Source organism: Erithacus rubecula (assembly GCF_903797595.1).
Source record: "Erithacus rubecula genome assembly, chromosome: 15".
Classification (NCBI taxonomy): Eukaryota; Metazoa; Chordata; class Aves; order Passeriformes; family Muscicapidae; genus Erithacus; species Erithacus rubecula.
Window position 1 is genome coordinate 11,829,890 of NC_136667.1, and position 25,719 is coordinate 11,855,608.

Consider the following 25,719-nt stretch of genomic DNA (forward strand, 5'->3'; position numbering starts at 1 on the left):
CTTTTAAAGGTCAAAAGGTTTTGTAGGAATTATATGATCTCATTCATGCCCAGAAAGATGTCTGATTCCTAACAGCTTTGATTCTTTCTATGGTCATGTCATCACTAGGGACAAAAGGGGAATGTAACACACTGATAGACTTGGCCAAAGGTGGTTTCCAGGCTTTTGGCTCAGTTGACCCCAAAAAAAAGAGGGAGAAAGAAGTAAATAGGTAAATAAAACAAACATTCCTTGTCAGAATAGTTTCATGGAGTTACATATTATTTTAGTGTGTCAGTAGGCACAGCAAGTATTTAACATGAAACAGAACTAGAGAAAGCAATGGCTGAACACTGAGACATAACACACTGTGAAGAGTTTGGTGCTTGCTCCTACCTAACGACCAGATGAGTGCAAACGATGAACTCGGGTTTGGAGTTCCACTGGTGGTAGGTGATGTAGTAGTGTGTCTGCAGCCATATCCACTGCTGCCCTTTGGTCAGGAACCGATAGTAACAGGACTTGCCTTTTCCAAACTGCATCACTGTGTAACAAAAACAGAAAGCAATTTATAGCAAATATGGATTTTATGGTGCAAAGGTGACTAGAAAAACCATTCACTCCCACATCCCTTGCCCAGATTGGAGCAGTGCTAAAATGGTTCTTGAGATTTTTAAACAAGTCAGATGGATACACAACCATGTACTCAGCTCTTGTTTGGGGTCATTCCTGCTGACTTTCAGGAGTGCCTTTTGGTATTTTGAGATTTCTCTTACAACTGGTATAACTATATAACTAGCTACATTCTTATAACTTATGGGCTCCCTGAAATAATGGAAACAACATTAATTAAACAAATTATTTGCCTTTTGTAAGTACCTTAGAATGTATTTCAAAGACTGAAGATATGAAGTAAGAATCCTAATAATAGCAAAAAACAGCAAGATAGTGGAATTTTAACTCAGAGTTTTCTTCCAAAACCTGACCTACTCCAACCCAGTATGTATTATCAGGCTATGTCCAGAAAAATCTCAGGTGCTGTAATATAACTGCAAAATAAAGAGAGGAACTATGTTAAATAACCACACTAATTGTTCCAGACTGCTGAGAGTACAAGATGAAACATGCTCACTTGAAGTACCCACAATTAACACAAAGTAAAATACAAACTTGGTTTAAACAAACCCATTTCACTTGACAGTATGCAAGGTGTCTGCCCAAAGTGTCAACATGACAAACAGCAACTTAGCAAGCCACACTAACCCAAGTGGTTTTTTACTCCCCTGCACACCTCTATTTTGTTAAAATATCAGGAATGCCTTCTTTAGCAATCCCATTAACAGTGATGGGCTTTAGATGAAGCAGAGATTTTCTAGCTAACAAGGCATGCTAGCCATGGATCCTTCAGTTCCTAGTCCTGGCAGACACGTCCTGAAGCAACTTCCCTAAGTCACTTTGCCAGCACTTTGTTTCCCTGTGCAGTAAAATGAAAAGATCCTTTCCTATACGTGTGTTGTGAAAATATTCTTCTAATAGATAAGATGAATGCCTAGATAATAGAGATGTAGAATATAAACCATCAAACCAATTCTCTGCTGAATGACCTGAAGCACCCTCAATACAGTTTGTGTCTATACCAAACTGCACATGCAAAAAAGGCTACTGTCTGGTTAAGCATCTCACTTGTATCTGAATCATCTTTTAAGCAAACAGCACTAAGAAGTACTGTACTTGAGAGCAGTTAAAATACTTTGCTAATACTCCCATCTACACTGTTGATACATTTGACACAACTTGTGTGTCCCCCTGTCACAGCTTCCCCCATGTGCTCAGCCAGGCAGCCCACTCTCCTGGCAGCTGCTGTACCAGTACTTTGCTGGACAGGGAAGAGAAGCCAGCAGGGAAGTGGAGCAGGGATATGTGACACACAGAGAAGTAATTTTCCCCATTCTCTTCCAGGTCCCTGAGCTCCTCATATATGTAAGTGGTAAAGGGTTTGTGGTAGAGATGAGGGTGGTTTGCAACTCAGAGCTGGGTTTTCTCCAGTGGGCTGTGGGGCTCCTTGGTGGAGTTTCTTAGTCCCAGCATGGTGCTGCTCTGTCTGTCACAGCAATTACAGCATCCTGCTTGCTCCACTCTCAGGAGTGTCTTTCATTCCTTTTGACAAAACACTCTCCTTTCGAGTGGAGACAGCACAGAGACAGTGTCCCCAACAAGAAAAGTAGCAAAACACCTGATTACCTAGATGCAAAGTATGTAGTTATTTTTTATTGCAGTGCTTGGCAATGCAAAACCACCACAGGACACACATAACTCTGGCTCAGTCTGGAATGCACCCAATAAAATGGAAAAATCTGGGTCTTGGGGATAAAGCATCTCACATGTGGTAGAAATGGCATACTGATTAAGAGTAGGCATCTGCAGACAGTTTCTGCCCTTCCTCACTTTAGCTCCAGCCTTCAGCAGGACATGGCTCTTCAGCTTTGGGCTGCACTGCTGAGGAAATCATGTGAGTTCTCTCTCTCCTGGCTCCAACAGGCCACAGTATTTCTCCTTGACAAAGATAAATTTCATGGACCTGTGGCATTCACATATTAGCCTGAACTTGACTCTTCTGCTTTGTTGTTTTCCTTTCAGGTCAACCAAACATGAGCCATCTGCACCCACAGGGAAACTGTGTTCAGCACTTTTGTATGTAAAGTAATTCTGACTCTCCAGAAGCAGTTTACTAATGAGTAAGTGAGGTTCACAACACCTAATTGTACAGGCAGGTGATGCTCTCAAAATGATGCTCTCAAAAGGTGTTTTGGTGAGCTGAGCCTCCTGGCTAACTCCAAACCCAGGGGAATGCCAAGACCCCATGAAGTGTGACAAATCAACAAAAATCACAAGGCAGAGAGGGAATAGTTCTGACTCCCAATCTTTTAATCTCATTTCCCTCTGAGACAACCTGAGCTCAAAGTATCTGCCAATTTGGGAAAACTGCACAAAGAGTTCCTGATCTGAGTTAATTCTGCAGATTTCAACCTCCCAGGTAAGTGTCAGCTGTAAGAGTCTGTCATGGGAAGGGAGAGTTTCTGCCCCTGGAAGAAGAAGCCTTTTGCAATGACAGTAAAAGGTTTTGCACAATGACAAAAGAGACCAGAGACAGATACATTGCAGAGGCAGGGCAACTTACAGTGTTCATGGCACCTAGCAAGAAGCTCCAGGTCATCTGCATGGTAGTAATCATATCCTGATGTTCCCAGAACTTCAAAGGGTAAATATCCTATAATAGGTGGAGCCCTAGAAAGGAAGCAAAGGGCAGGGAGTGAGCAGAAAACTTGACACTTTGACATCCTGGCAGATAAGCTGTGATACCAACAACAAACACCTTGTTTATTCACTTGGCAGGGAAATATGGAGTAGATTTTCATATAGGCAGTGATGTATTTTCACATACAAGCAAAAAAAAATGACAGCAAGGGAGAGGTAAAAATTGAGAAAATGAAAAGGTGTGTGTTTACTGTTTCACATCCTATTCATTAAGTGGGTGTAGAGAAAGGCATGTACATATGTGAGTGACTCAATTCATTAAGGATGCTTGTGAGACACAGCTTGAGAAATGCTCTGCCTGATCCTGCACATAACAACTTGGAGCTGAAGTAAAATTATGCAGTATATTGGATGTAAGTGTCATCTGGGTAGGAACTGTAGAAGAGAGAATAAGTGGGAAGTTGTAGTATGTGTCAGGACCAGCTTGGGAAAAAGTAATTGCCCCCCAGAAAAGCTTGGGAAGCTATAGTCAACCAAAGTTTCTGTGCTTGCAGTACACTGGTAGTAGCAATAGGTATAGGGCTGATTTAGGGTTGTTTTTGATTTGGGTGGTAGAGAAGAAATGGATGAAGTATTTAGACAAGCACATTGCCATGACTTAACTCACTATTCTGTTATCAATCCTAGGTTTTCCTTTTTCTAGGCAAAACACGAGATTTTTTCAAAGCAAGTATCCTAACACAGCCTTCACTGGAGCCTTATAGCTTATGATTATGAAACAACACTGAAATGTGGGAAGAAAACCACTGCTTTGTCTCTGTTCCCTGTATAAGCATGTCACTCTCTATATCCCAGTGCTCAGGTACACTCCTGCCTGCACCAACACAAGCACTCAGAGAGGCAAGACCTGTGCTAATGTGGCTCCACCTGTTTGTTCTGGCTGCAGGATGTGCTGATAGTGCAAACCTGCCAAGTTTAGTGTGGTTCTCAGGAACAGGGAAAAATGGCAAACACTCAAAATGGGGCAGGTTGAATGCAATGATGCCTATCAAACCAGCCTCTTCTGCTGCCCCTCTCCTGGTGAGCTGAGTGCTCTTAGGGAAGAAGGCCATGAAGTGGTAAAGGCTATGAGGAAAAAGTTATTTCAGTGTATTACATGTGGATTTGGGTTGATCAGTCCTGAGTTTTTTGGTTATCACTATGTGAAGCTCTCTATTGGCTGAGCAACCAGCTCCACATTTGTCCTCTCAAGAGACATGGTGGGCATAAGTTCTTCAGGCACAGAGAGCCCAAGCAGGTCTATAACCTCCCCCCTCCCCACAGCTGTGGGACTCCGGCTCCAAATGAGAAATCCAGCGAATAGACCATCTAGGGATCTACTCAACAGCAGTCCCAAGGGGAGCAAGGTGTGAGCAGGAGCTCCTGAGTCCCAGCACAAAGCATTAGCTGGGAGAGCCAGGCCTCCACTAGACAGCAAATCCCTTGAAACAGTGCACTGAGCACACAGCAGTCTCTGCTGCAATACCGCTTTATTTATTCAAGTAACTTTTCACAGCACTCTGTTCCTTTTCCTCATGTGACCCAGATTTCTCTTAATGATGATAATATGTGTATTTATTAAAGTGTCTTTCCTTGCTGTCTCTTTGGCAGAATGCATCACTGTTTCTCCTATTTTTAATGACATGCTTGTATTCAAGACAATAATGCCTTTCAGCTGCACATCAGATAAACATTTAAGATGATCAGGAAAGTATTATGCTTTCCTGAGTATTGCCAGAGCTCTTCATAAGAGAAAGCAACCACAAAATGCTCCTCATCTGTCATTCAACAAGGGGATGCCTTGTGGAGCAATTTAAAAATGCCTTGTTAGCTTAAGTTCCAGTCCTGAGATCTGCAACTTGCTGTGCAAATGGGAATGCATAGTCTTTAGAGATCCTTTTGGATACAGTCTTTTAATAAATGAAGGAAAAATAAGAACAGTACCACAGTGCAGAAGAGAAACAGACCATCATTGAAGCTGATGGGTTTTTCTTCCTCTACATATATTTACATATAGACCCAGAACACAGATTTTTCCTACTTTTCTCATGTTCATCCAGATCTGTGGAATGTTTTTATTGCATCTATCTTTACTCTGATTTGAATTGTGATCATGACAGCAAAGGTCCTGATTCCAGGTCCTGTTGGGTGCCCGTGCTGACAGCACATCTCAGTGTCAGGCAGCCTGTGGTGATGCAAATCCTCAAGTGTCCTGCAGATTTGTACTGAAGAGAGCTTGGAATCAGTGATTAAATGAGACAACTCCCACGATCTCCTGCTCATTCTTGGGTCTGAGCTCACTCCTTGCTTCTGGGTCAATCACAAACTCTGCCTCAACATCTGCATCATCTTAATTTCCTCTCAGTAACAATGGCTTCCTTGCTGGGGATATCAATGGGACTAGAGTGTCTCCAAGTGCCCAGCACAGAGATTCCTCTCTGAGTCATAACCCAGATTCATCAAAAGACTCTTTGACAAGTTTCAAAGTAGCTCCTACTCACCTTTTTCACAGGAGCTGCTGGGACACAGCCCTGTGGAAAAGTAGCTCACTTCATCAATGATATGAGGAGCTTAGGGCTCTTTTACAAAGCTTGACATTAATCAGCTGATTCTAAAAATGTGCATTATCACACAGGCCAAATAAAGTCTAACAAGGTCACTCCAGCAAGATCTCATCTGAATTAATAATTATCTGACCCAAACCAAGCATAATCAACTGCAGGGCTGTAGCAGGGTCAGTTCCTCCATGCTTCAAGGATGTGAGGCACACACCTTGTGTTCTATAAAAATGAAAGTTATTATTCATTTTCATCTGCTCTCTCTTTTTCTTGCTCTAAATGTGCAGATGGTATTTAGATTTTTTTCCTCACCAATGTATTTTTGACTTAGAGCATTATTTACTAGTCTTCTGTTTTTCAGTAATAACTACCTTTGAACAACTCACAAGGGGAGGGATAATGAAAAGGGTAGGGTTTTGCAATGTGCTTATGCACATATGCCAAACACAGAGAAGTAAAAGAGTGAATAAAACCCTCCAGCTTCTTTTGAAGAAAATTAATCCTAAATTAAGTAGCTTAATAAACTAGTTCTAGTCTGTTTCATTCACAAAGCTGAATTCAAAGCCCACCATATTGCATTGCCAGAAACTAACCTAGAATTAAATAATAAAATACACTGTCTTTTATTTTAATTTAAGAAATTCTGTCATTTCTCAAGGTGAAAAGTCAAAAGTTTATTGACACATAAAAAGATTTACAAGGATTCCTGGAAGCTGTAGCTGTAAATCAGAGGAGCAAAACAATACGGGGAATTTATTGGGACCCACACAGTTCACTTTCAAAGATTTATTATCCTGGTTAGGAGATTAGACATTTGTCTAAACATTTTCCATGGTTTCTCACTAGCCTAAAATATTGAAATTAGTGAAGCATTTACAGGTGCCTAATAGCTGAGTTCAGAGTACTGCTACTTAGTAAGTTGCATTTAATTAGAACTATTCCATTTGAGATCTCAGGCAATATGTATACAAAGTTTGTTATTTTTAAACTACAGTTTATTTATTCTTCAGTGACTAAACCTGAATCTCTTACCTGTGGTCCAAAAATAAAAACTTCCATTCTAAACTATGCCTTGATGTAAATTCTTCACATGGCTCTTCAACATTGCAGAGCTCCTGCAAAATAGTGGGCACATTCAGACATTTAATTCCACAAAATGACAAAAGGAGCCTGCTATCAAAATCTAGGATGTATCTTGTTGATATCATAAACCATAGCAAAATACAGTGCTTTTAAATCACTTGACTTATTTTCCTCTAAGGAATGTGTAAGACTTGTTTTATGGATGCAGGAACTGATAAAAAATGGTTGAATATTTACCTTGAGCTGAATTTCAGAGCTAGAATAAATAAGCAGAGTCTCATCTTGCACTCTCTAGGCAAAATTCCCCAGCTTTTGCAAATACTGGTATTTGAATATGGATGACAGCTCCAGATCCAGCCACTAACTGAGCTGGCTAATGCTCTCTTGAGCAAGCAGCACATAGGGTTGTTATCCCTGTCATCAGTGCACAGTGCTGTGGGACATTTACAGACCAGCAGGAAGAGGCTATGCTGCACATTTTCAATGTTTCAAGATACAGATGGCTTCCTTATACAAAGAACTGGTGGATGCACATCTCTGAAGGCTGCAAATTCCCAAGTGATGTAGCTGGTCACCTTGGCCTGGAACTTTCCAGGCTGCCCCTCTTCTTACAAGCAGCTCCCACTTTCTACTTTACCTCTCCAAAATACATACTTATGTTATCTGTTATCTCCCACTCCCAGCTACAGCCTTGTCCTCTCTCCTTTACTAACCCTATGCACAAGTAACCTGTGCTGCTGACCCTGCTCCTGACAGTGCCACAGCAGCTGCAGCAGCTTCTGTGGCTGCACAGAGCTCACCTTTAAGAACTGTGGCGTGACAAGACGAACAGTTGCTACCAGGCAAATCTGCTCCTCCGTGGCTGACCTGAAAGCTCGTGCAATAGCAGACTCAAAGCCATTACAGGAGGGTGTAGGCACTAGAAACAACCAGACAATTTCAGAAGAGGAGGAAGGAGAGCTTTCTTCTCATGTTAAGACAGGTACAGTGACTGATGAAACCCAAGCAGCAAACTCCTCCTACCCTCAGTGTGATGCCACACTGATCCATGCTAAGTTATTTAAAGCACGACCCTTTAAGCTCCAAGTTACACAGCTGTAACCACCTACTTGTGGCTTGCTGGGGAGCTTCTCAGACAGTTCTGAGCAGCTCACAGTGTACAGCTGCAGTCTCCTTATCAGACCTTCTCCAGGCCAACATTTGCAAGATTCAGGATTTTACAGGCTCCTCAAATTACTTTATCTCTGTAAAGTGTCATTTCACTGCCACAAGTGAAACAGAATACCATATTTTACTGGCTATTTGAATAAGTAGGCTGCTTTAAAATCGGCAGTGGATCAGACAGAAGCATTTTCAGTCTGATATCAGCTTTAGGCATAACATGCAGCAGAGTGGACTCTTCTGATCAACAAAATCCCTGCCACTTTTATACAAAAAATATATCCAATGTAGGCACAGCTCATTCTATCCTTGACAATTACAGGGAATTTTCAGCAGAAACAGAGCCTTTAAGATGCTACAGATCAAGACAATTTAAAGGAAAGAGGTGGACAGACAAAGAGAGGCTGGAACAGTAACTTACCATGAGTAAAATATTTAAAATCCACTACAAATTTCACATATTCATACATCAGGGGTTCATTTGGATCTAAGCTGCCTCTTGCTAAATGGCAACAGAACTCTATTTGTTTTTCCGCTGAAATGAGAGAAAGAGAGGGATACAAAGTCAATGTTATTAGAAGTCTGCACTTCAGCTTGCTCACATATTTAATTTATCTAACCCTGCTGCTGTGGTATCTGAGCACACCCTGCTGGGAAGCTTCTGGTACCCAGAAGTAAATATATAACTACTGGGAGCAATTATCAGCTGTTTCTGCTTAAGGAAATGTATTCTCATCCTTTTTTCCCGTCTTTGCAGTCACCCCAGTAAGCTGAATGTGAAGTTCTGGCTGTACAGCAGAATTTCCCCCTGACTTCATGGATGTAGGATTTCATGCAAAGCAGTTGCATGGCACTGAAGTATTCTACTCTGGCACTGCTCAGTGGGACCTAGATCCAAAGGGCACTGAACACACCCTAAGCCTTTTGATTAACAGTGGAGAGCACTGTGCCAAGCTCTAAACCAGTTTTCTGCCCCAAATCTGAACTCTTATGGATTAGACCACATGGCCTTCAGCCAGAGGGAAATCACCCCCTGGGCAGAGCATCATCAGACTGCTCAGCTGCCACAGATGCTTAGGGCAGGAAGGGGAGCCCAGTGCTGCTTGGTAGCCTTGCCAAACCCATTGGGAAAGGGGTGGGGGCTCAGCACAGGCTTAAGGAAATACAGATATTGGGAAGATGCTGCTGCCTGGTCTGGTCCTAGGGAAATTTTCTGCAGGAAAGGGACATGGGACAGCTGCCAGCAGAACAGATCTAGATGGACTGTTCAGATAGAAAGGCTGCTGCTTAAGTTACATTCGGGTTCTCTTGTCCTGAGACATGCAAGCTTCCTAAGGAATAATGGCTCTGCCAAAACTGTTTGGTATTTCTCCAATTTTTTTTTCTTTGAGCCCTCACTCCTTTCTCAGGCTTGGTCTAGCATCTACCTGGGGTAAAGCATCTACCATCCAAGGCACAAAGCAGATGGTAAAACAAAGACTGTCCTAATCAAAGAGCGAGTATTGGGACCACATAGGAACATCAGAGATGTGATGCACTAAAACTCACAAATGCAGCAAAACAGAAGTGCCAGGCAAGAGTACTAAACAGCTGGAGAACTCTGTTCAGACTTCCCTGGGAGCTGTTTACCTTTGGCAAACTTCTCTGACTGACAGAGAAGAGCAGAACTTACCATTTAGAAAATCAGCTGCAACAGGATCTGTCATGAGCACATGTGGAGAAAGGAGCTTGTACACCTCGCTCTGCTCCCCGTCAGGCAGAAAGTTTAATATATTTTGGTCCACCAAATCTGACTGGTACAAAAGAATGCTTTGTCATGTTCAGCAGTACAACCTGACACAACCACATCCCTTTTCACCCCTCAGCAGAGCACAGATGCAGTCAGTCTGGCTGGATGCCTAAGACAAGGAAGCCCAGTCAATCTGCAGATGGATCTAGGACAGAATATAACCTTTAGACTATTTTACCCCAGGATATTTGCAAAAGTTTGAATGAGTCCCAGAGGCTGCCTTTCAGTTCAGACACATATAAGCTGGAGAAGAAACCCTGGTACCACAGGACTATAACATTATGAGAATTTCTTTTTGAAAACATGTCACAAAAGAGGGAAAGCTCCTCCTTACATCCTCCGTTTGTCTTCTAGGATTAACATCTAGCAAAATCAGCTTGACCTGCAAGTGATTCAGTGCTCATCAACCCACATATCCTGACTAAGGGGTTCTACCAAAATGCCAGAACAGATTTGTTCTTTGCATAACATACATAATACCTAACATTCAGGTAACTGCATGCTTGAATTTGCCCTCATATAGAGCATCCCTGCTGCTTTGTGCTTAGCACCAGATGAAGCGGAGAATGTTTTTGAGGGGCAAAGCTGAAATTTCTGCACCTGACAACTAACTGTTTTCTAGAAGTTCTCCCAGAAAACTCTGAGGCCAAGCCAACACTATGGGCTCAAAGTAGAAAAACCCAATGTCATTTGAAGAGCATAGATTCATATCTGAAATAATATTTACATTATCTAAGAAGAGCTTCAGCATGGATTTCACAATGGTAAGATTTTCCATTAACCTGGTAGGTCAAACACCTCCCAAACCTTTAGATGCATGGCCAAGTGATGAGATATGAGTACAGTGATTTTGATAGTTGGGGTTTTTTTAAACTAACTCAGACCCTGGGAGAGAATCTGTTATTCACAGGAACTTGAGAAACTGCACAAGAATTTGCTGGTTGACCTCCCACCCACAGTCAGTTGACTCTTTGGTTGGACAAAACCAGACCCCAGCACTACACTGACTGATTTACATTAAGGAGGCGAATGTATTCAATGTATCTCATGGTCAGAACTTACCGGTAAGTGTCCTAGCAGAGAAGAAACACTATCAGATACATAAATAATAATCCCATCAGTGGTAAGAGCAAGGAGAAAGCCATCTAGTGCCTAATGATAATAGGCAGGGAAAAAAAAAAGAAAAAAATCCAAAACAGAATTATGCAAGGGAAAAACTTAATTGATTCCTTAGTGATGCTTCTATCATCTTAAACTTAGCAGAAATTAATCCAAGAAATGACAGTTCAATGTGGAAAAATAAAAATTACACATGCTGGCTAATTCAACATTATTTGTATATTCTCATTTTTTTGTTGTCATTACTATTAAATTGACTTGTATTTTTCACCCAGCGAGTATTTATATAACATGAAGTGAGACAGTGATGCTGAGAATTTCAACACCCATGCAACCCTGCTGACTTCATTCACTTCATTATGTGTTCTGAATTACACAATAGTTAACAAACTCAGTGTTGTAAGGAGATGTCAGATATCATCATGGCAAACCCAGCACTGTGAATGGACGGATGGATAAGCAGAGACAGAAAAATTACACAATTATGTATTTTTAGCAGTTTATTGGCAATATGAAGCCTTATTTATTTTGTGTAAAGCACTGATCTGTAAGGCTAGTGACAAAACAATTTTAAGGCTTTTTTTTTTTTTCCCCCTTTCTCACTCACAGTGGTTTCTGTCCCAGAGTTAAAGTTCTCTGTCCCTTTCAAGTCACTGCCTGTGCTTTCTCCTTGGATGTTGTGTTTTCCCTATTCTTCACAATATCACCTTGTACCTTTTATGCAGTGTCTGTTCTTATTCTTCTCTAACATCAAGACCTGGGAGGTTTAATAGCTGGCCAGCACTGTGCACAAAGCCAGCTCTTCTAAAGATACTGTTATGCTGCTCTGCACCTTAGCTACAGGGAGTCAAAGATGCAGTATTCACCATCTCCCCCACCTCACTGCCAGACTCTGCCTTTGCTCAAATTGAAAAAACCCTCTGATTTTAAGCAAACTGTTCAATGGTCTACCAGAGTCCAGCAAGCCAGCCATTATTATAGGGCTTGCTCTACCCCACCACTTCCAATCTAAGGGGGGAATTTGTTTTGATTCAGCTGTAGCAAGCTATCTTGTTTGGCAAGAGAGATTCCCAGAAAGAATGAATGGACTTTTCCAGGGAGATGAGTCATGACATCCTGATGAAAAGGAATAACTAAGACACAGCAGCACGTCCTAGCTCATGCCCAGCATACACCCTTATTTTGGTAGGGCAAGAGCAGCAGCTTCCCACACAAGAGACGTTCCTGCTGGAGAAGCATGTAGCCCAAACTCAGAGCCACATCCATAAGAAGGGAGAAATGTAGGCTTGGGGAATGTTTCTAGATTGGCAAAACATTTTAGAGATGGGAGTGTAAGAGCTGTTTTCATTAATGCATTTAAAGGCAATTCAAGCAGAAGAGGCAGCACTCCCATCAAGAGGACAGCAGTGCACAGCCAGCAGCTGCAGAGGCAGCACAGGTGGTGCTGCCTGGCTAATGGGATGTGGGAGGAAGAGAGCTGCTCTGCTTTTTCCAGGTCCTTTCAAGTTTTTCCTGAAACTGCCAGCTCTCATGGCTCTTCTGAGAAAAGGAAATTCTCTTTTCCTCTCCCACCAGGCCAAATCTGGGCCAAATCAGTCTTGATTCCCAAATGAAAAGCCATCTATCTTTAAGGGGAAGCAATCTTAAGTTCTGCATCTGCAAAGCATTTTGTACAACATCAGTCTCTGTCAGGTTTGTATTGTATGTGCCAGCAGAGTAGAAATCATTAACATTGCGACCTACAGGTGAAAAAGAACTGTATATCCCTGAACTACTCCACTGAACTTATTATTTCTCATATATCTATTTAATTTCTTCTTACCTCTAACATCAACTGTGTGAACTCCTCGTTGCTAAGAAATGAAGGCTTCCAGTCTTGTCTAATCTGACAGGCTTCTGTCTGTGCTGTGATTTCTTAAAGAGAAAATATCAGAAAATCCCTTGAGCAAAGGGTGTCTGCAATTCTGGATCTGTTTCACAAGCTGCACTTGTGAGTGCCCAGGCAGCAGGACAGGTTTATCATCTCCTAATCCAAGAGACCAGGGAGGATGGCATATAATCCTCTCTCCCCTGACTTTTGTAATGGGTTCTGTTCTTCAGCTTTTCCTTCCCCAAGTTTTATTTGAGAGTGTACAAAGCAGGCCAGGGAATGTGGAGGCCAATGAGGGTAATGATGTATCCACAGTAAAAACCATACAGAAATGCATCTTTTCAAATCTATGTTTCACTGGTCAGCATTGTATTCACTCTAGCTCATCTCCTGAGGCCAACTGCAGTGCTTTATTCTGCCCCTCACTTAGGCTCATGTCCTCTCTGGGTCACTGAGATGCTTGGGAAAAACAGTTTGCATTTTCTGAGTGGAAACTGGCTGCTGAGCAGCTGCAAAGCCAGCACCCTCCAGTACCTTTTTGTTTCTGTAGGAAGTCAATGGTCCTTTGCAGTATAGTGGACTTGTCCATCTTGAGAGGGTGGCCGTGGCCCTGCAGCATTGTGCAAAGCTCCTTAATGAGGACATTGAACTGGTCTCTCCTCTTTTTCTCAGATTTGTTGCGTGATGCCCTGTGAGACAAAAACATAAATGCCACTAAGCAGAATGAAGGACCTACAGTATAAACCAGGGTGAGGTGATCTACCCTGCCCCAGCAAAACACTTTAAATACAAGAATCTAAACTCTGTGGGGAATGTTTATTTGTTTAAAGTTGGGCTTGTACACAAAGATTTTGCTGATGCTTAGAGCCTTGTAGCAAGACTGAGCTCACCAGCAGCAAGGAACACCTGAAGGTAACACATATTTGGGTTCATTTGGGAAAGACCATATCCTTACACACATTTCAGAATCAGTTCCCACTGTTTCAAAAGCACTGATAGTGAAGGGGTTATGGGAGAAATTCCTTCAGTAAGAGAAAAGGATGTTCATGCATGTTCATCTTCCACTCACTTAATTTTGATGAATTTTTGTTTTGCAACTAGTACACACATATATAAACATCAAAATGTGAAGGATAGCTCTGATTTGCACTTGCGAAAGGAGTTTATCAAGAGACAGAACTATGCAGAGGCAACTGAACCACAGAATAAAATCTTGTATGTGGTCTTGAAAATCTACTGCTGTGATATATGAAACTGGGAATGTTAAAGAGTCTGGCTGCAGAACTACAATGGTTTTCAGTTTTCAGTTCACAAATTAAGAATATCTATTAGGCTTTCCCCTTCAAAAAAAACCATAAAGGAGAAAGCAAATCCATTCAGTTTCTTCTGAAGTGTTCTTTCCAATGCTTATATCTGAGATAACACTATTCATACAACCTCTTCCGGTAGTAATTAATTTGCTTTACAAATGTATTCATGATGATACACACTTCCTGTGATCTAGACTGAGGATGGTATGCAGAAAGCATTTCCATATTCAGGATGGCATTTGGATGTTCTCAGATCCAGCATTCACATTCACAGCCATCTCTGTTTTGGCACTTGTACAATGACTAAACAGAACTGAGCCAAGTGCCTCTCTGACAGGAGGAAACTCAGTCACCATTCAGACTTCTCACCCCATTGTAGGGGTGGCTGAACTTTGTGAGAAGCCTGAACTGTGACTGAATTATACTGCTTGTGGTCAGCTATACACAGCCTGTAAACTGTGTGGTAGCTTTGCCTCTGACATCACTGGAGTCAAGTTCATTGTTAAGCACTGGACAACACAGCATTTACATTTCAACTCCAGGAGAACATACTGTCATACCTCTTTGCCCTGTCCTTCTCATCTTCATCCATCAGTTCGCTTACACAACACAGGACTCTGCAAGGAGAAGACAGAAGTACTTACTGAGACATATTCTCTGATATTGCTAAGAATGCCAAAAAATGAGGCGTAGTAGGTTGTACTTAAAAGACATCCTGGATGTTTCAATCTTCATTTTCCCAAATTTCACTCTTGGTATGTCTTTCCTTGCTTGTTCAGTCAGCTACTGAGGCATGAGAAGTGAGACTCATGCTCATGAGACATGCTCAAACATCCAGCTAAAACAAAAGGACTTCAAAGGGAAAGATCTAAAAAAGAAAGATCTAGCAGCCCCTCAGTCTGCCTTTGTCCTGCCCTTTGAGCCAGGACAGGGAATCCTGCTGAAGCACCTATCTCTGCACAGGAATCAGCATCTGCCTGGCAAATGTAAGAGCGAAAAAGAGAAATCTGACCTGGTGTCTGGACCAGGCAGCACCACAGCTGGTCCTGTTCCAGGAAATCAGATAGGTTACTGGCTGATTTCAATCACTGCTGGCCCTGCTTGAAACATATCTGAGATTTCTTTTCCAGTGGAAAGACACAGGAGAAAGGAAAGGAAAGGAAAGGAAAGGAAAAGGAAAAGGAAAGGAAAGGAAAGGAAAGGAAAGGAAAAGGAAAGGAAAAGGAAAAGGAAAAGGAAAAGGAAAGGAAAAGGAAAAGGAAAAGGAAAAGGAAAAGGAAAAGGAAAAGGAAAAGGAAAGGAAAAGGAAAGGAAAAGGAAAAGGAAAAGGAAAAGGAAAAGGAAAAGGAAAAGGAAAAGGAAAAGGAAAAGGAAAAGGAAAAGGAAAAGGAAAAGGAAAAGGAAAGGAAAAGGAAAAGGAAAAGGAAAAGGAAAAGGAAAAGGAAAAGGAAAAGGAAAAGGAAAAGGAAAAGGAAAAGGAAAAGGAAAAGGAAAAGGAAAAGGAAAAGGAAAGGAAAGGAAAGGAAAGGAAAGGAAAGGAAAGGAAAGGAAAGGAAAGGAAAGGAAAGGAAAGGAAAGGAAAAGAAAGGAAGGAAGGAAGAAAAAGAAAGAAAGAAAGAAAAAGAAATTAAGAGAAAGAAAGAAACTGAGCTAATCCCCTAAAGGATTAGTATTAGGCAACAGCATCATATTATCAGGATATCTAAAAGATTATAGATAGACAGGTTCATCCAGAGCATCCTGCAGCCACTGACACCTGCTTGCATTGGTGGACTTGTCCCACATCATCTGAGCTTGGGATTCAATTTAAAATATCCAAGGCGTCGATTTAAAATATCCTCACCTAGCACTAACCAGTCAAGGAGAACAGTTGGCAACAACTCTCAGTAAGGACACAGTACTCTCAAGCCCCATTAAATGATGGGGCAAGGGTAACACAGGTAACACAAGGGTAACTTCTTCCCTGGTGACTTGCTTTCTGTGACTCTGATGGGCTGAGTCGAGGAACAGAGAGCCAGGGAGGTGCAGGTGAGGCAGCTGCTGTCACCCCACGCTGCTCAGGTCAGCTGGTCTCCTGGATTGCACACCCTCAGACACCTGACACCTCCCAAGAGAAAATCGTTCCTATCCCCACCACCAGAACCAATCTGCCCCCCAGTAATCTCCAATGAGTACTTTCCCTGCAAAACACCCCATGCTGCCCAGAACTCAAGGGACATTTTTCAATAGGTACATCCAAAAGATTTTCTCTGTTTAGAGACTACTCCAACCTCAAACAACTTGGTAGCTATAAAAATAACACAAAACAGAACCAGCCACAACTGTCAGGAAGTCAAAGATGATGCTCACAGCAACAGCTACAAAATTTTATCCTTCCTTCCCTGCTCCAGGGCAAGGATCTCCCTCCCTGCAGATGACTTGGGCAGAAGAAACTGTAAATAATTTTGTTATGAATGCACTTCGTAGAGAGGGAGTGGTTCTCACTGCCTGAGTCACCAAAAGCTACAAGCCAGATTAGAAATTACCTGTTCTATTTCTCAGATTCATCAGTCCAGACTGACAGAGTGGGATTATCACTTCTTATCACCATGTAAATAGAGACGGAGAAAAATTAATCCTAGAAGGAAAAGCAAGTCCAGTTAAAAAAGTTGCAGGCAACATTTAACCTAGACAGCTGTAATCACTTCAAGATGAGAAAAGTCTACCACCACAAATTAGAAACATGCTCAAGTATGACTGATGAATGCTCAGCAAAGCCTCCAGAAATGGGAGCTGGACCAAGTTCTCAGGTGCCTGGCTCTGTAGGCACCACCTACTGCCACAAAAGCACCTGGGAAGGCCAATGTAACCTCTCATGTCCAAAAAGCTGTGTGACCCAGCAGGGTGGCAGAATGGCCCTACTGGCTTGAAGCCACTGAGGATCAAAAACAAGTATGACAGTTTACCTGGTGTGCTGTGAAAACCAGAAGTATGAGCTGTACCTCATCTAGTAAATCTTGCAACCAAAACATCCTTCAAGATAAACATGATCAGCAGAAGTCAGCACAAGCTACAACCACTTTCCTGTGAATGGACTCAAGGCCTCCCCTTAATACCTGCTACAGACAGGACACACATAATCTAGGGAAAATACAATATAACTCCTGACACCCTCAGTAAAGATGCAATTAGAAACAACACCTGCACAGCAAACTTCCATTGAGAGGATCTGCTCTGTCTCTGTTCTCACTGTGGTGGTAACCACATCAAATGACACACTTTTATTTTGGTTCAAAAGGCGTGTGTGATCTTATTTGTTACCCTATTGAGCTGAGGCTCTTATCACTGCTGCTCATCCCTCAGCGCTCCTCTATCAAAATCACACAGTTGTTTCTTCTCTAGAAGATCTGGTGACTGGGGAAAAGTTCAGAGATACACAGGTAAAAGAAAAGTCCTTTTTAAGCATTAGGTTAAATTATAAAAAATGCTTGTGGATACACAGAAAGATCTATCAAAATTTTTCAGGGAATGTTCTTAGTGTGCAGACTTGACTATGCAAAAATTCAGCCAAAGGAAAAGGATTTTTCCCAAGCTTGGAGTGCAAAGCATTATTTTAAAGAAAGTGCATTTTATGGAAACTTTGTCAACAGGTTGTCTAACAGCTGAAAGCTCCCAAGAAGGCTGGTGGGTTTTCTGCCTCATTAGAATGGTTGGCCTCCTACTCAGGTGGAAGAGCAGCAAGTTGAGGGAAGGTGTTTGGTCACCAAGAGCATCAACAGTACAGCTAATGCTGACTGAGCTTTAAGTGGGAAATGAAGCCTGGATTCTCCAGTCTCCAGGAAGAACCATCATTCCCCTGCAGTACAGCAGATGTGAGCTGCCAGGGGCAGAGGAATGAGGCTTCCTAATGAACATGAGCAATGTCCTCAGCCAACAGCTGAGACTTGAAGGAGCTCACAGAATAAGTGGTCATTAAAGAATGCACAGGCCTAACCACACAGAGCAGCTTTTTGCATGATGCAGCAGGATGGTGAGCTAGAAAAAGTCTTAGGAGAAGACACCTAAGGACAAAATAATCTTAACTGGATTAAGCACTCCAGGACTGCATTTAGCTAAGTGCTTTTTGTCTTGTTATAAGACAGAGATAAATATAGTAACTAGAATACTTAAGAATAGTTTCATAAGGGTTGTATACACTCCTCATCCAGTTAAGGCACTTAGCACTACAGACAGCAGTATGTCTGCAGGTTAAGAGTATTTTAAAAAGATCCAGATAGAATCCTTTGACCTTAGCTGCATTAATGAGAGGGATCAAAATTTATTTATTGCCTCCTGAAAATCCTCTTCTGTAACACTTTGAGAGAGGGATTCCTTAACTCTGTGGGCAGGTAAACAGGAAACTTGTCAATGCTGCTGGCATTGTTTCTCATCCCACCTTCAACACGTGAGGATCAGCTTTCTCACAAAGTAATGCACATCCATCACTGCTTAATACCCTCTGTAAAGGAAAATTAGTTTTTTGTTCCTTTGTACAGGGAGTCTCAAAAACCACTCACTGCATTTTAAGGGTACATTATATTTCAGACTTTTCAAACATCACAGTATTTGATGTTGTTTCCAGGGTTACGGGAAGAGTAATGTAGCCAAATGACAGCCTTAGCAAGACAAATGGACTTGGCAGACAACAACTAATAGTTAAAGCATTATTCCATGCTATCTGATATATTTTGGCACATTTTTTACTGAAGACAGAATGGCAGAAGCAATTTTCTGTTTTGCATAACTGACTTCAGGTGCTATCTAAAACTGCAAACCTGTGAGTAAAGAAAATGTTTATTTATTGGCTCACTGCAAACCATCAAAATATTAACATTACCTTGGATAATTCTTAATGGAATGCCAGACTTGTGTCCAGAAACCAACAGTTCCTATGAACATTTCATCATAGGTTAAGTTTTAATTATTTGGTTATGTCACTCATGGCAAGGCAAAGATATTTCTATGAGAGATACTGCCCATTTCTTTGTGATCAGCAATAAATAAAGCTTTCATTCATCACCTAAAAGTGTCCCTGAATCCAGATGATTTGATTGCTTTTCCCAGCTATAACAACTGGTCTAATGAAAAACACTGTCTATGCATAAAAACTTTGTTCTGCCTGTATTTAAGTTTTCATTGAATTTTGCATTAAAGTAACATATGGCAGTCAGGGAATCTTCAAATCTAAACAGTAGGAAACATGTTAATTATGGAAATGTGCTATGCTAATAATTTCCACAGATTTTTCATGCAATGAATTAATCAAAGAGCCCTCAATTACAAGATGCAGCACTTTGTGGCACAATGCAGTCACAAGTAAGAGAGATGCACTCTCCAGCAATATGATTTATATGTCAGCATGCCAATGTTTCATTTTTCTTCAGGCAACAGGAGGGTGCAACTGTGCTTGGCAGAAAAATAGCTGATTTAGTAAAGTGCGACTGGTTCAACTGTAAGATGATTATGTAAATGGCATTTGAAAAATCAAACAGTGTGACTGAATCCCTGCTTGTTTTGCATAGGAAGGATCAGCATCTCTGCTGATGCCCAGCAGCCCTGAGGTCCTGCCCCCAGTGTCAGTGCTGTGTCACTCACCACTGCTGGTGCTGCACTCCTGCCATCCTCCTGTCACACAGACAGATGTTTGCCCCAGTGCCACAGTGAGTGAGCAGGAGCAGCAGCAACAGCTTGGCATGGCTGTGGCATTCCCAGCTGCCAGAGCACCCACAGGGCATGGCCTCACCACTGCTGTGTCACAGCCCAGCATGAAGGCATCACACAGGAAGGCAAAGACTAAACCAGGTGTGGCAAAGGAGCTGCATATCTGTGTTATCTAACCTGCTTGCTTAATTTTTTTTTTCTGCCTCTATTTCACTGTCTCCTTTCCCTGCCATGTCTTGCCTTCTGTTGTTCTTCACTCTTTTCTGCCCTTATCTCACTTATCCCCTGTACTTAACATCATTGGATCACAATTGAGAGAAGTGGATCTCTCTTGTACACAGCTTCTCTCCATCTTGTTGTTTCTTATATCACCTGCCTTCATCCTTCCCACTGCTTTTTCTTCTCCATGTTCTTCACTTTCCTCTTCTCAAAAGAGAAAACATACAATGACCTCAGTTTTGACAATCCCCCAGCCATTTCACTGTGGGAACTTGGCTTGCCCAGGTCTGAGGCACACATGACAGAGAGGTTCTCTTTAGGGGCACACTGCCTAAGGAATCATCATGGTGGGGATCAGATGAGTTTTGGCTCCAATGACATTTATGTCCAGCTCCAGGAGCACTGGGTCCTGTCCTGCCTGACAGCTCCCAGTCCCAGTTGTATCCTCCCTGGAGGAATTGGGATCTTCCTCACGTCAGTGGTAGAGCTGTGCAGCTCCAAGCTTTATAGAAACACTACTCTACATCCACAGGGGGGCTGAGGGAAGTGTCCAGCACAGTGCACCTGTCCACAGCAGCAACACACTCTGGAACCCTTTGGGGGTACTAGGACTGTACCTGTAATTTCACACAGCATCTTTGCTAGAACATGGGTGATGGTGGTCAGTGGGGGATGGAACCAAATGTTCTGTGTTTCCCCTTTGTTAATCTGCCAGAAGTGGACTTTTTATTCATCTGTTGCATCTCAATGCACTTACTTATCTACAGTATACTATCCCCTAGTTTATTGAACTCTAAATTTAGCTTGTTACCTGCGAGAGATTTATCACTACATTCATTATAGCAGCAACAGCTTCAGAGAAAATGGATTATACAAAACAATTACACCACAAAAAAAGGCTGTGATTCAGCACAAAAGTGAAGTGAAAGATACAGGCAGGAACAGTGGTACTGTGTTGGTGGGGTTTTTTTGTGGTTTATTCTTTGTTTTTGTTTTAACTAATATATGGTGCTTCTGAAAAAAGAAAGGCGGAAAATTATTAAAAACTAACAGACACTTGAAAAGACGATTATTGGAACATTTTATTCTCTAGGATTTTTGTCAGACCCTGGAGAAAATAGCTAGCCAAGTTTGCTCTGTTCTAGCAAATTGCTGAACCTTGCAGGGTAAAGATATGACACTGCAGAATATTATTTTAAATGTTTCTGGGGTCTCTGTGAAAAGAAGAGCATGCATGTAATTAATCCTACCAATATGTCTAATGGCCCCTTAAAATTCCCAAAACATGGCAAAAAGCAGAATGTTGATTCACAACCCTAAGAAACACAAAACTACTTTTGGCACAAGCAGGGTAGGATAAGAACACATATGCAAATAATATTTCTTCTGCAGTCTTGGGTGAATACCTGTGTTCATTTGTTACCATTCAGTTACTACAAGAAAGGTATGTGTGTTGTAGTATGAAAGACAGACAAAGAGCCAAATAATCCTCAAATAATAAGATGGCTTTCCCTCATGTAGGATGAGAGCAAGAGTAGCTGTTCACTGCAGCAGTTGAGATTGTGTGTTTTCAGGGGACTACTTCCAGGAAAGGTACATAGAGCTAAAGAGAAGGCACGAATATCGAAACAGAATGGTCAAAAGTCTTTTGAACAGAATGTTCTTCAATACTTCCAGCTCTTTAAAGCTCAGTTTCTGTTTCTGGCTGATCCAAATGATGCAAATGTATGTGTGTGGGGGTGAATGCATAAATACATATTTTACTTCAGAGCAATTTGCAAAAAAATACCGAGAACAATTTCTACCCAGGAAAGCAGTGGTGACATTCAGGATGACCCCTGCAGCATCACCACCTAATGCTGGGAGTTAAGTAACCATTGCTGCTGGATGCACGGGAAAGGAGGTGAGCAGAAAGCCCTTTTTCCTGCCTCAGGTCACTTCCTATCATATTTACTTCTCTGGCAAATCACAAAGGAGTGGGGGGTGTGGGAAGGTTAATCTAATAAATTTCAGCAATTTCAAAACAGTGACAAGCTAAAAAGATTCTTCGCAAAACTATTGATTCTCCAGCTTAAAAAATTTGAACACTATCTGACCATAAATCTGGTATTGAAATTCTAGCTCATTTCAGGGTTTCATTCAGAAGAGTTTTAACACTATTAGAGTCAACCAGCAAAGGACATTTTTAAAATAAACCAGCACTCTGCCCTAGGGCATTATCTTCTGCAGAATTGACTGTGAAGCTAGTACTGGGCACCCTGACCCTTTCTGCTCCATTTTCAGGGATCACCAGCTGAAGAAGGGAGCAGGAATCACCAGACTCCCTGGGAGGTGCTATGCATGACTCCCACCAAGAGGACAGAACTCACATCAACTGCATTGGTGCATTACGTGAGGTCATTAGATCCTTTTTTGGTTTTGGATTTTGTTTTGGCAACAAGGTAGATATGAGGACAAACATATGAAAACTGCCTGTTCAGAATGCATTAACCTGAAATCTCTCTTATAACTCCTCTATTTACCAAGAGTGAAATTCATCCTAAACAGAGAGCTACATGAAGTCTACGTGTCATTAAACTGCCTACTTGTATGCCTTGAATTTCCCCTGTGCACAGAATAAATGCAATCATTATACAACAAAGAAAATCAGTGATCTAATTAAACTAAATACCTTCTCCTCTACTTTTCTGAATATTATAAATACTTTTCCGAATTATTATAAATTTGAAATTAAGGGGCTCTCAGGCAAAGATATGGGAATTAGGAATAACAGTTCTTTGCTGGGAAAATAGAAATACAGTATTACAAAAAAAACCTAAGCCAACAATCCCAACCCTGACAGAGTCAGAATGCAACCTGACACCCCGTCAGTCAGGGTGTTGGCAGCAGTCTGATCAAATGGTGGCTACAGTCCCCCTGCAGTGGCAGATGTGGTTCAGCTGAAGCAGTGCTCCTGTAGAAGGGTGCAGCCTTCCTCCAGAAGTACAGGGATGATGTGGAAAGGTCCAGCTTGTCTTCTGGAATCCAGTGAAAAAATGATAACTTGCTGTCCGACAGCTCCGTTTTTATCTAGACAGGAAAGGCTTGGTTCCTTCCCCTGGCTGGAGCATCTCCCAATGGGATGATGTAATTTTATCAGTCATACAGTGGGACTTAATGGGACATCAGTAGATGATGTCCTCCTGGAGGGAGGATGGGTTGTGAGAAAGATAAAGATAATTGCCCCATCTAATCTTAAAGATGGCCCATTAGCAGACAATAGTGCCACGAAGATAAGGAATCACTGCACCACCTGGCTTTCAACAGATGGTGATACAATACACATTTCTGGCCACCAACCCAACATAAAAATGCATTTCAAATGCTCAAGGATAGTACAGATAGTGCTTGCTTGTGCTGGAGGTTGAACTCATATTGCAAAAAAAAAAAAAAAAAGTAAGGCCTGAGGGGCTGCTTGCTCTGTACAGTAAAAGCAGGAGCCTTCAATGGGGTCAGAAGTGGGTCCTAGATGGTTTCAGGACCACACTACAGAAGTGCTCTGCTCCAGTGGGGCAAAAACACTGTGTATGACTTGGCTTCATGATGCATCTACTCCCAGTCTGCAGGACCAGAAGATGGTAGGAGCTATTTGTGGAATGGAGGATTTTCTTTCGAAACTCTTCTGTCTACAAGCATTAGTAGCATCACTACCTGGCCACTGCTCTATAAATGTGCTTCAGCTCATTTTAAAGCCTGATAGAAGCCACAGTCGACACTGGAGTCAGGATGCAGCCACAGAAGTGATGTACTCACCATCTGTGAAAGCAGGAAGAGTCTAGCAGGTCCCAGCCCTACTCATGGAAGGAGCTGGATATAATCAGAACTCTTCCACTATCTGAGCAGATGTTTAGCAGAACTGCTCCACACCTGCACAACAGGTCTGCCCCTCTCTGGCATGCTAAGACTGACTGTGAGGGACACAAATCAGAGCCTGTTAGAAGCACACAGCTTGCTGCACATGCATCACCCTGACCATGATCAGTCCTATGTCTCTGGAGCCCCCTTCCAAGAAACAGCAATTCAGGTGCTCCTCTGCTGCTGTTGAGAACAGGTGGGAAGGCAGCTGGATGGGCTGGATGCTGTACAGTCAGTCTGCAGACAGCCAGCAACCTTTGGCTCCATCATTTCTGCACTTCTTCAGATCTGCTTGGTCCTCTACATAGTCTAGGAAGCCCTCCAGCTGGTGAACTCTTGGAAGTTTGGTCCTTGTTCAGATATCCTTTGATTTCTGAACAATGTCTACTTTTCTGATACTTTGCAAGTAGCTTGCTGCCATCTTTTCTCCTGTCTAATGCATTTACCTCAGGAAGTCTCAGCATCCTCTACAAACACAGTTATCCATCCTTGTAGGAATGAGGAAATAGGGGTACACATTTGACTTCTGTCTCCTTTTGCACAAGTGTCCCAGGTTTGGGAAGCTGAATTTGAAACAGTGAATGCAGGTACAGCCTAATTTTCAGACATGCTGAAATTCAGCATAAGCACCTACAAATACTGAACATTTTGGAAAAACTCAACCTAAATCATTGACCCAAAAGTCATGCAGGAGAGTTAAGAAGTGAATCCAGATGTCTCGATGATTAGCTCTGTCTATTGGCATTCAGTCAAATCCTCCCTCCTAAAATAAGCTTCCTGAAGCATCTAAGACTATAGTCTTAGAACTGGCTTAAACACGCAGTACTGGTAAGTCCTGATTTTCAAATGAAGAAGGGGAATAAAACCCAGTTCATTATTTTTGCCTCAAGTGATCACTGAATGACAGTGCAGCTCAGAATCATTTGATCTCAAAATCGTTCCTCTAAATAAAAAGGAAAGATTTTTCTCCCTTTTCAAAAAACATGAAGAAAAAATGTTCTGCCTCAGTAATTCTAGACCTGAGTAATTAAATCTGCTATCAGTTGCAATCTGTTTCCCATGCATATAACCAACCTGGAATTTCTGGAATTCAATACATAAGGAAGCTATTCAATAAAAGGAAATACTACAACAAAAGGATTAGATATAGGTCTGAACAAGACTGAAAGACTCCCTATACCAGAGAAGAATCCAGTCCCTTATTCAGAGCTCAACTTTTCCATTTTGACCAGTATCTGAAACCAAATGCTGCACAAACAATGGATCTCCCAGAGCCAGAGCACCTCTCGCCTGTGGTTCAGAGGCAGAAGAAAAGAGGTAACAAGTTGAGGAGATCTGTGTGGTATTGTAGCAGAAGTGAAACAGCACTACCTGTCTGTACAGCTTAACTGCTCAGCAGAATAGAATAAAAAAGAATATTTCAGTTGGAAGGGAGCTACAGTGACCAGCTAGTCCACCTGGCTGCCCACTTAAGGCCTGACCAAAAGTTAAAGTGTGGTATTATGGGCATTGTCCAAATGCCTCCTAAATGCTATCAGGCTTGGGGAACTGACCACCTCTCAAGAAAGCCTGTTTCAGAGACCACCCTCTCCTTAAAGAAAGGCCTCCCAATATCCAGTTTATGTAAAAGACCTGTGAGAAAATTATAAAGAGCTTTAGTAAATTCAAAAATTCAAAGTCTTTCCTTCAAGCGCAGAGTTATATCTACTTATCCATTAAATGAATATCAAAGGATTCACTGCAGCTGAGCTAACTGACCTCATT

General features: G+C 41.9%; 1 protein-coding gene across 6 annotated transcripts in view; it reads right to left on the reverse strand.

Annotated features, from left to right (window-relative positions):
• Nucleotides 1-25,719, reverse strand: part of PASD1 (PAS domain containing repressor 1) — a gene marked incomplete at its 3' end in the record, with an annotated part of 52,430 nt that overhangs the window by 11,575 nt on the left and 15,136 nt on the right. For 4 of the 6 annotated variants that reach the window (XM_079318998.1, XM_079318999.1, XM_079319001.1 and 1 more), the window contains exons 2-12: nucleotides 16,689-16,780; nucleotides 14,724-14,780; nucleotides 13,388-13,542; nucleotides 12,806-12,897; nucleotides 10,927-11,016; nucleotides 9,748-9,868; nucleotides 8,497-8,610; nucleotides 7,715-7,833; nucleotides 6,864-6,946; nucleotides 3,158-3,264; nucleotides 376-523 (exon numbers count right to left, since the gene is read on the reverse strand). In XM_079318998.1, the coding sequence (XP_079175124.1) occupies nucleotides 376-523; nucleotides 3,158-3,264; nucleotides 6,864-6,946; nucleotides 7,715-7,833; nucleotides 8,497-8,610; nucleotides 9,748-9,868; nucleotides 10,927-11,016; nucleotides 12,806-12,897; nucleotides 13,388-13,542; nucleotides 14,724-14,755 (1,061 nt within the window). In that variant the 5' untranslated portion in view covers nucleotides 14,756-14,780; nucleotides 16,689-16,780. Of the gene's footprint in view, nucleotides 1-375; nucleotides 524-3,157; nucleotides 3,265-6,863; nucleotides 6,947-7,714; nucleotides 7,834-8,496; nucleotides 8,611-9,747; nucleotides 9,869-10,926; nucleotides 11,017-12,805; nucleotides 12,898-13,387; nucleotides 13,543-14,723; nucleotides 14,781-16,688; nucleotides 16,781-25,719 lie in introns of those variants that run through there. The other 2 variants (XM_079319000.1, XM_079319003.1) reach the window with 2 other exon arrangements.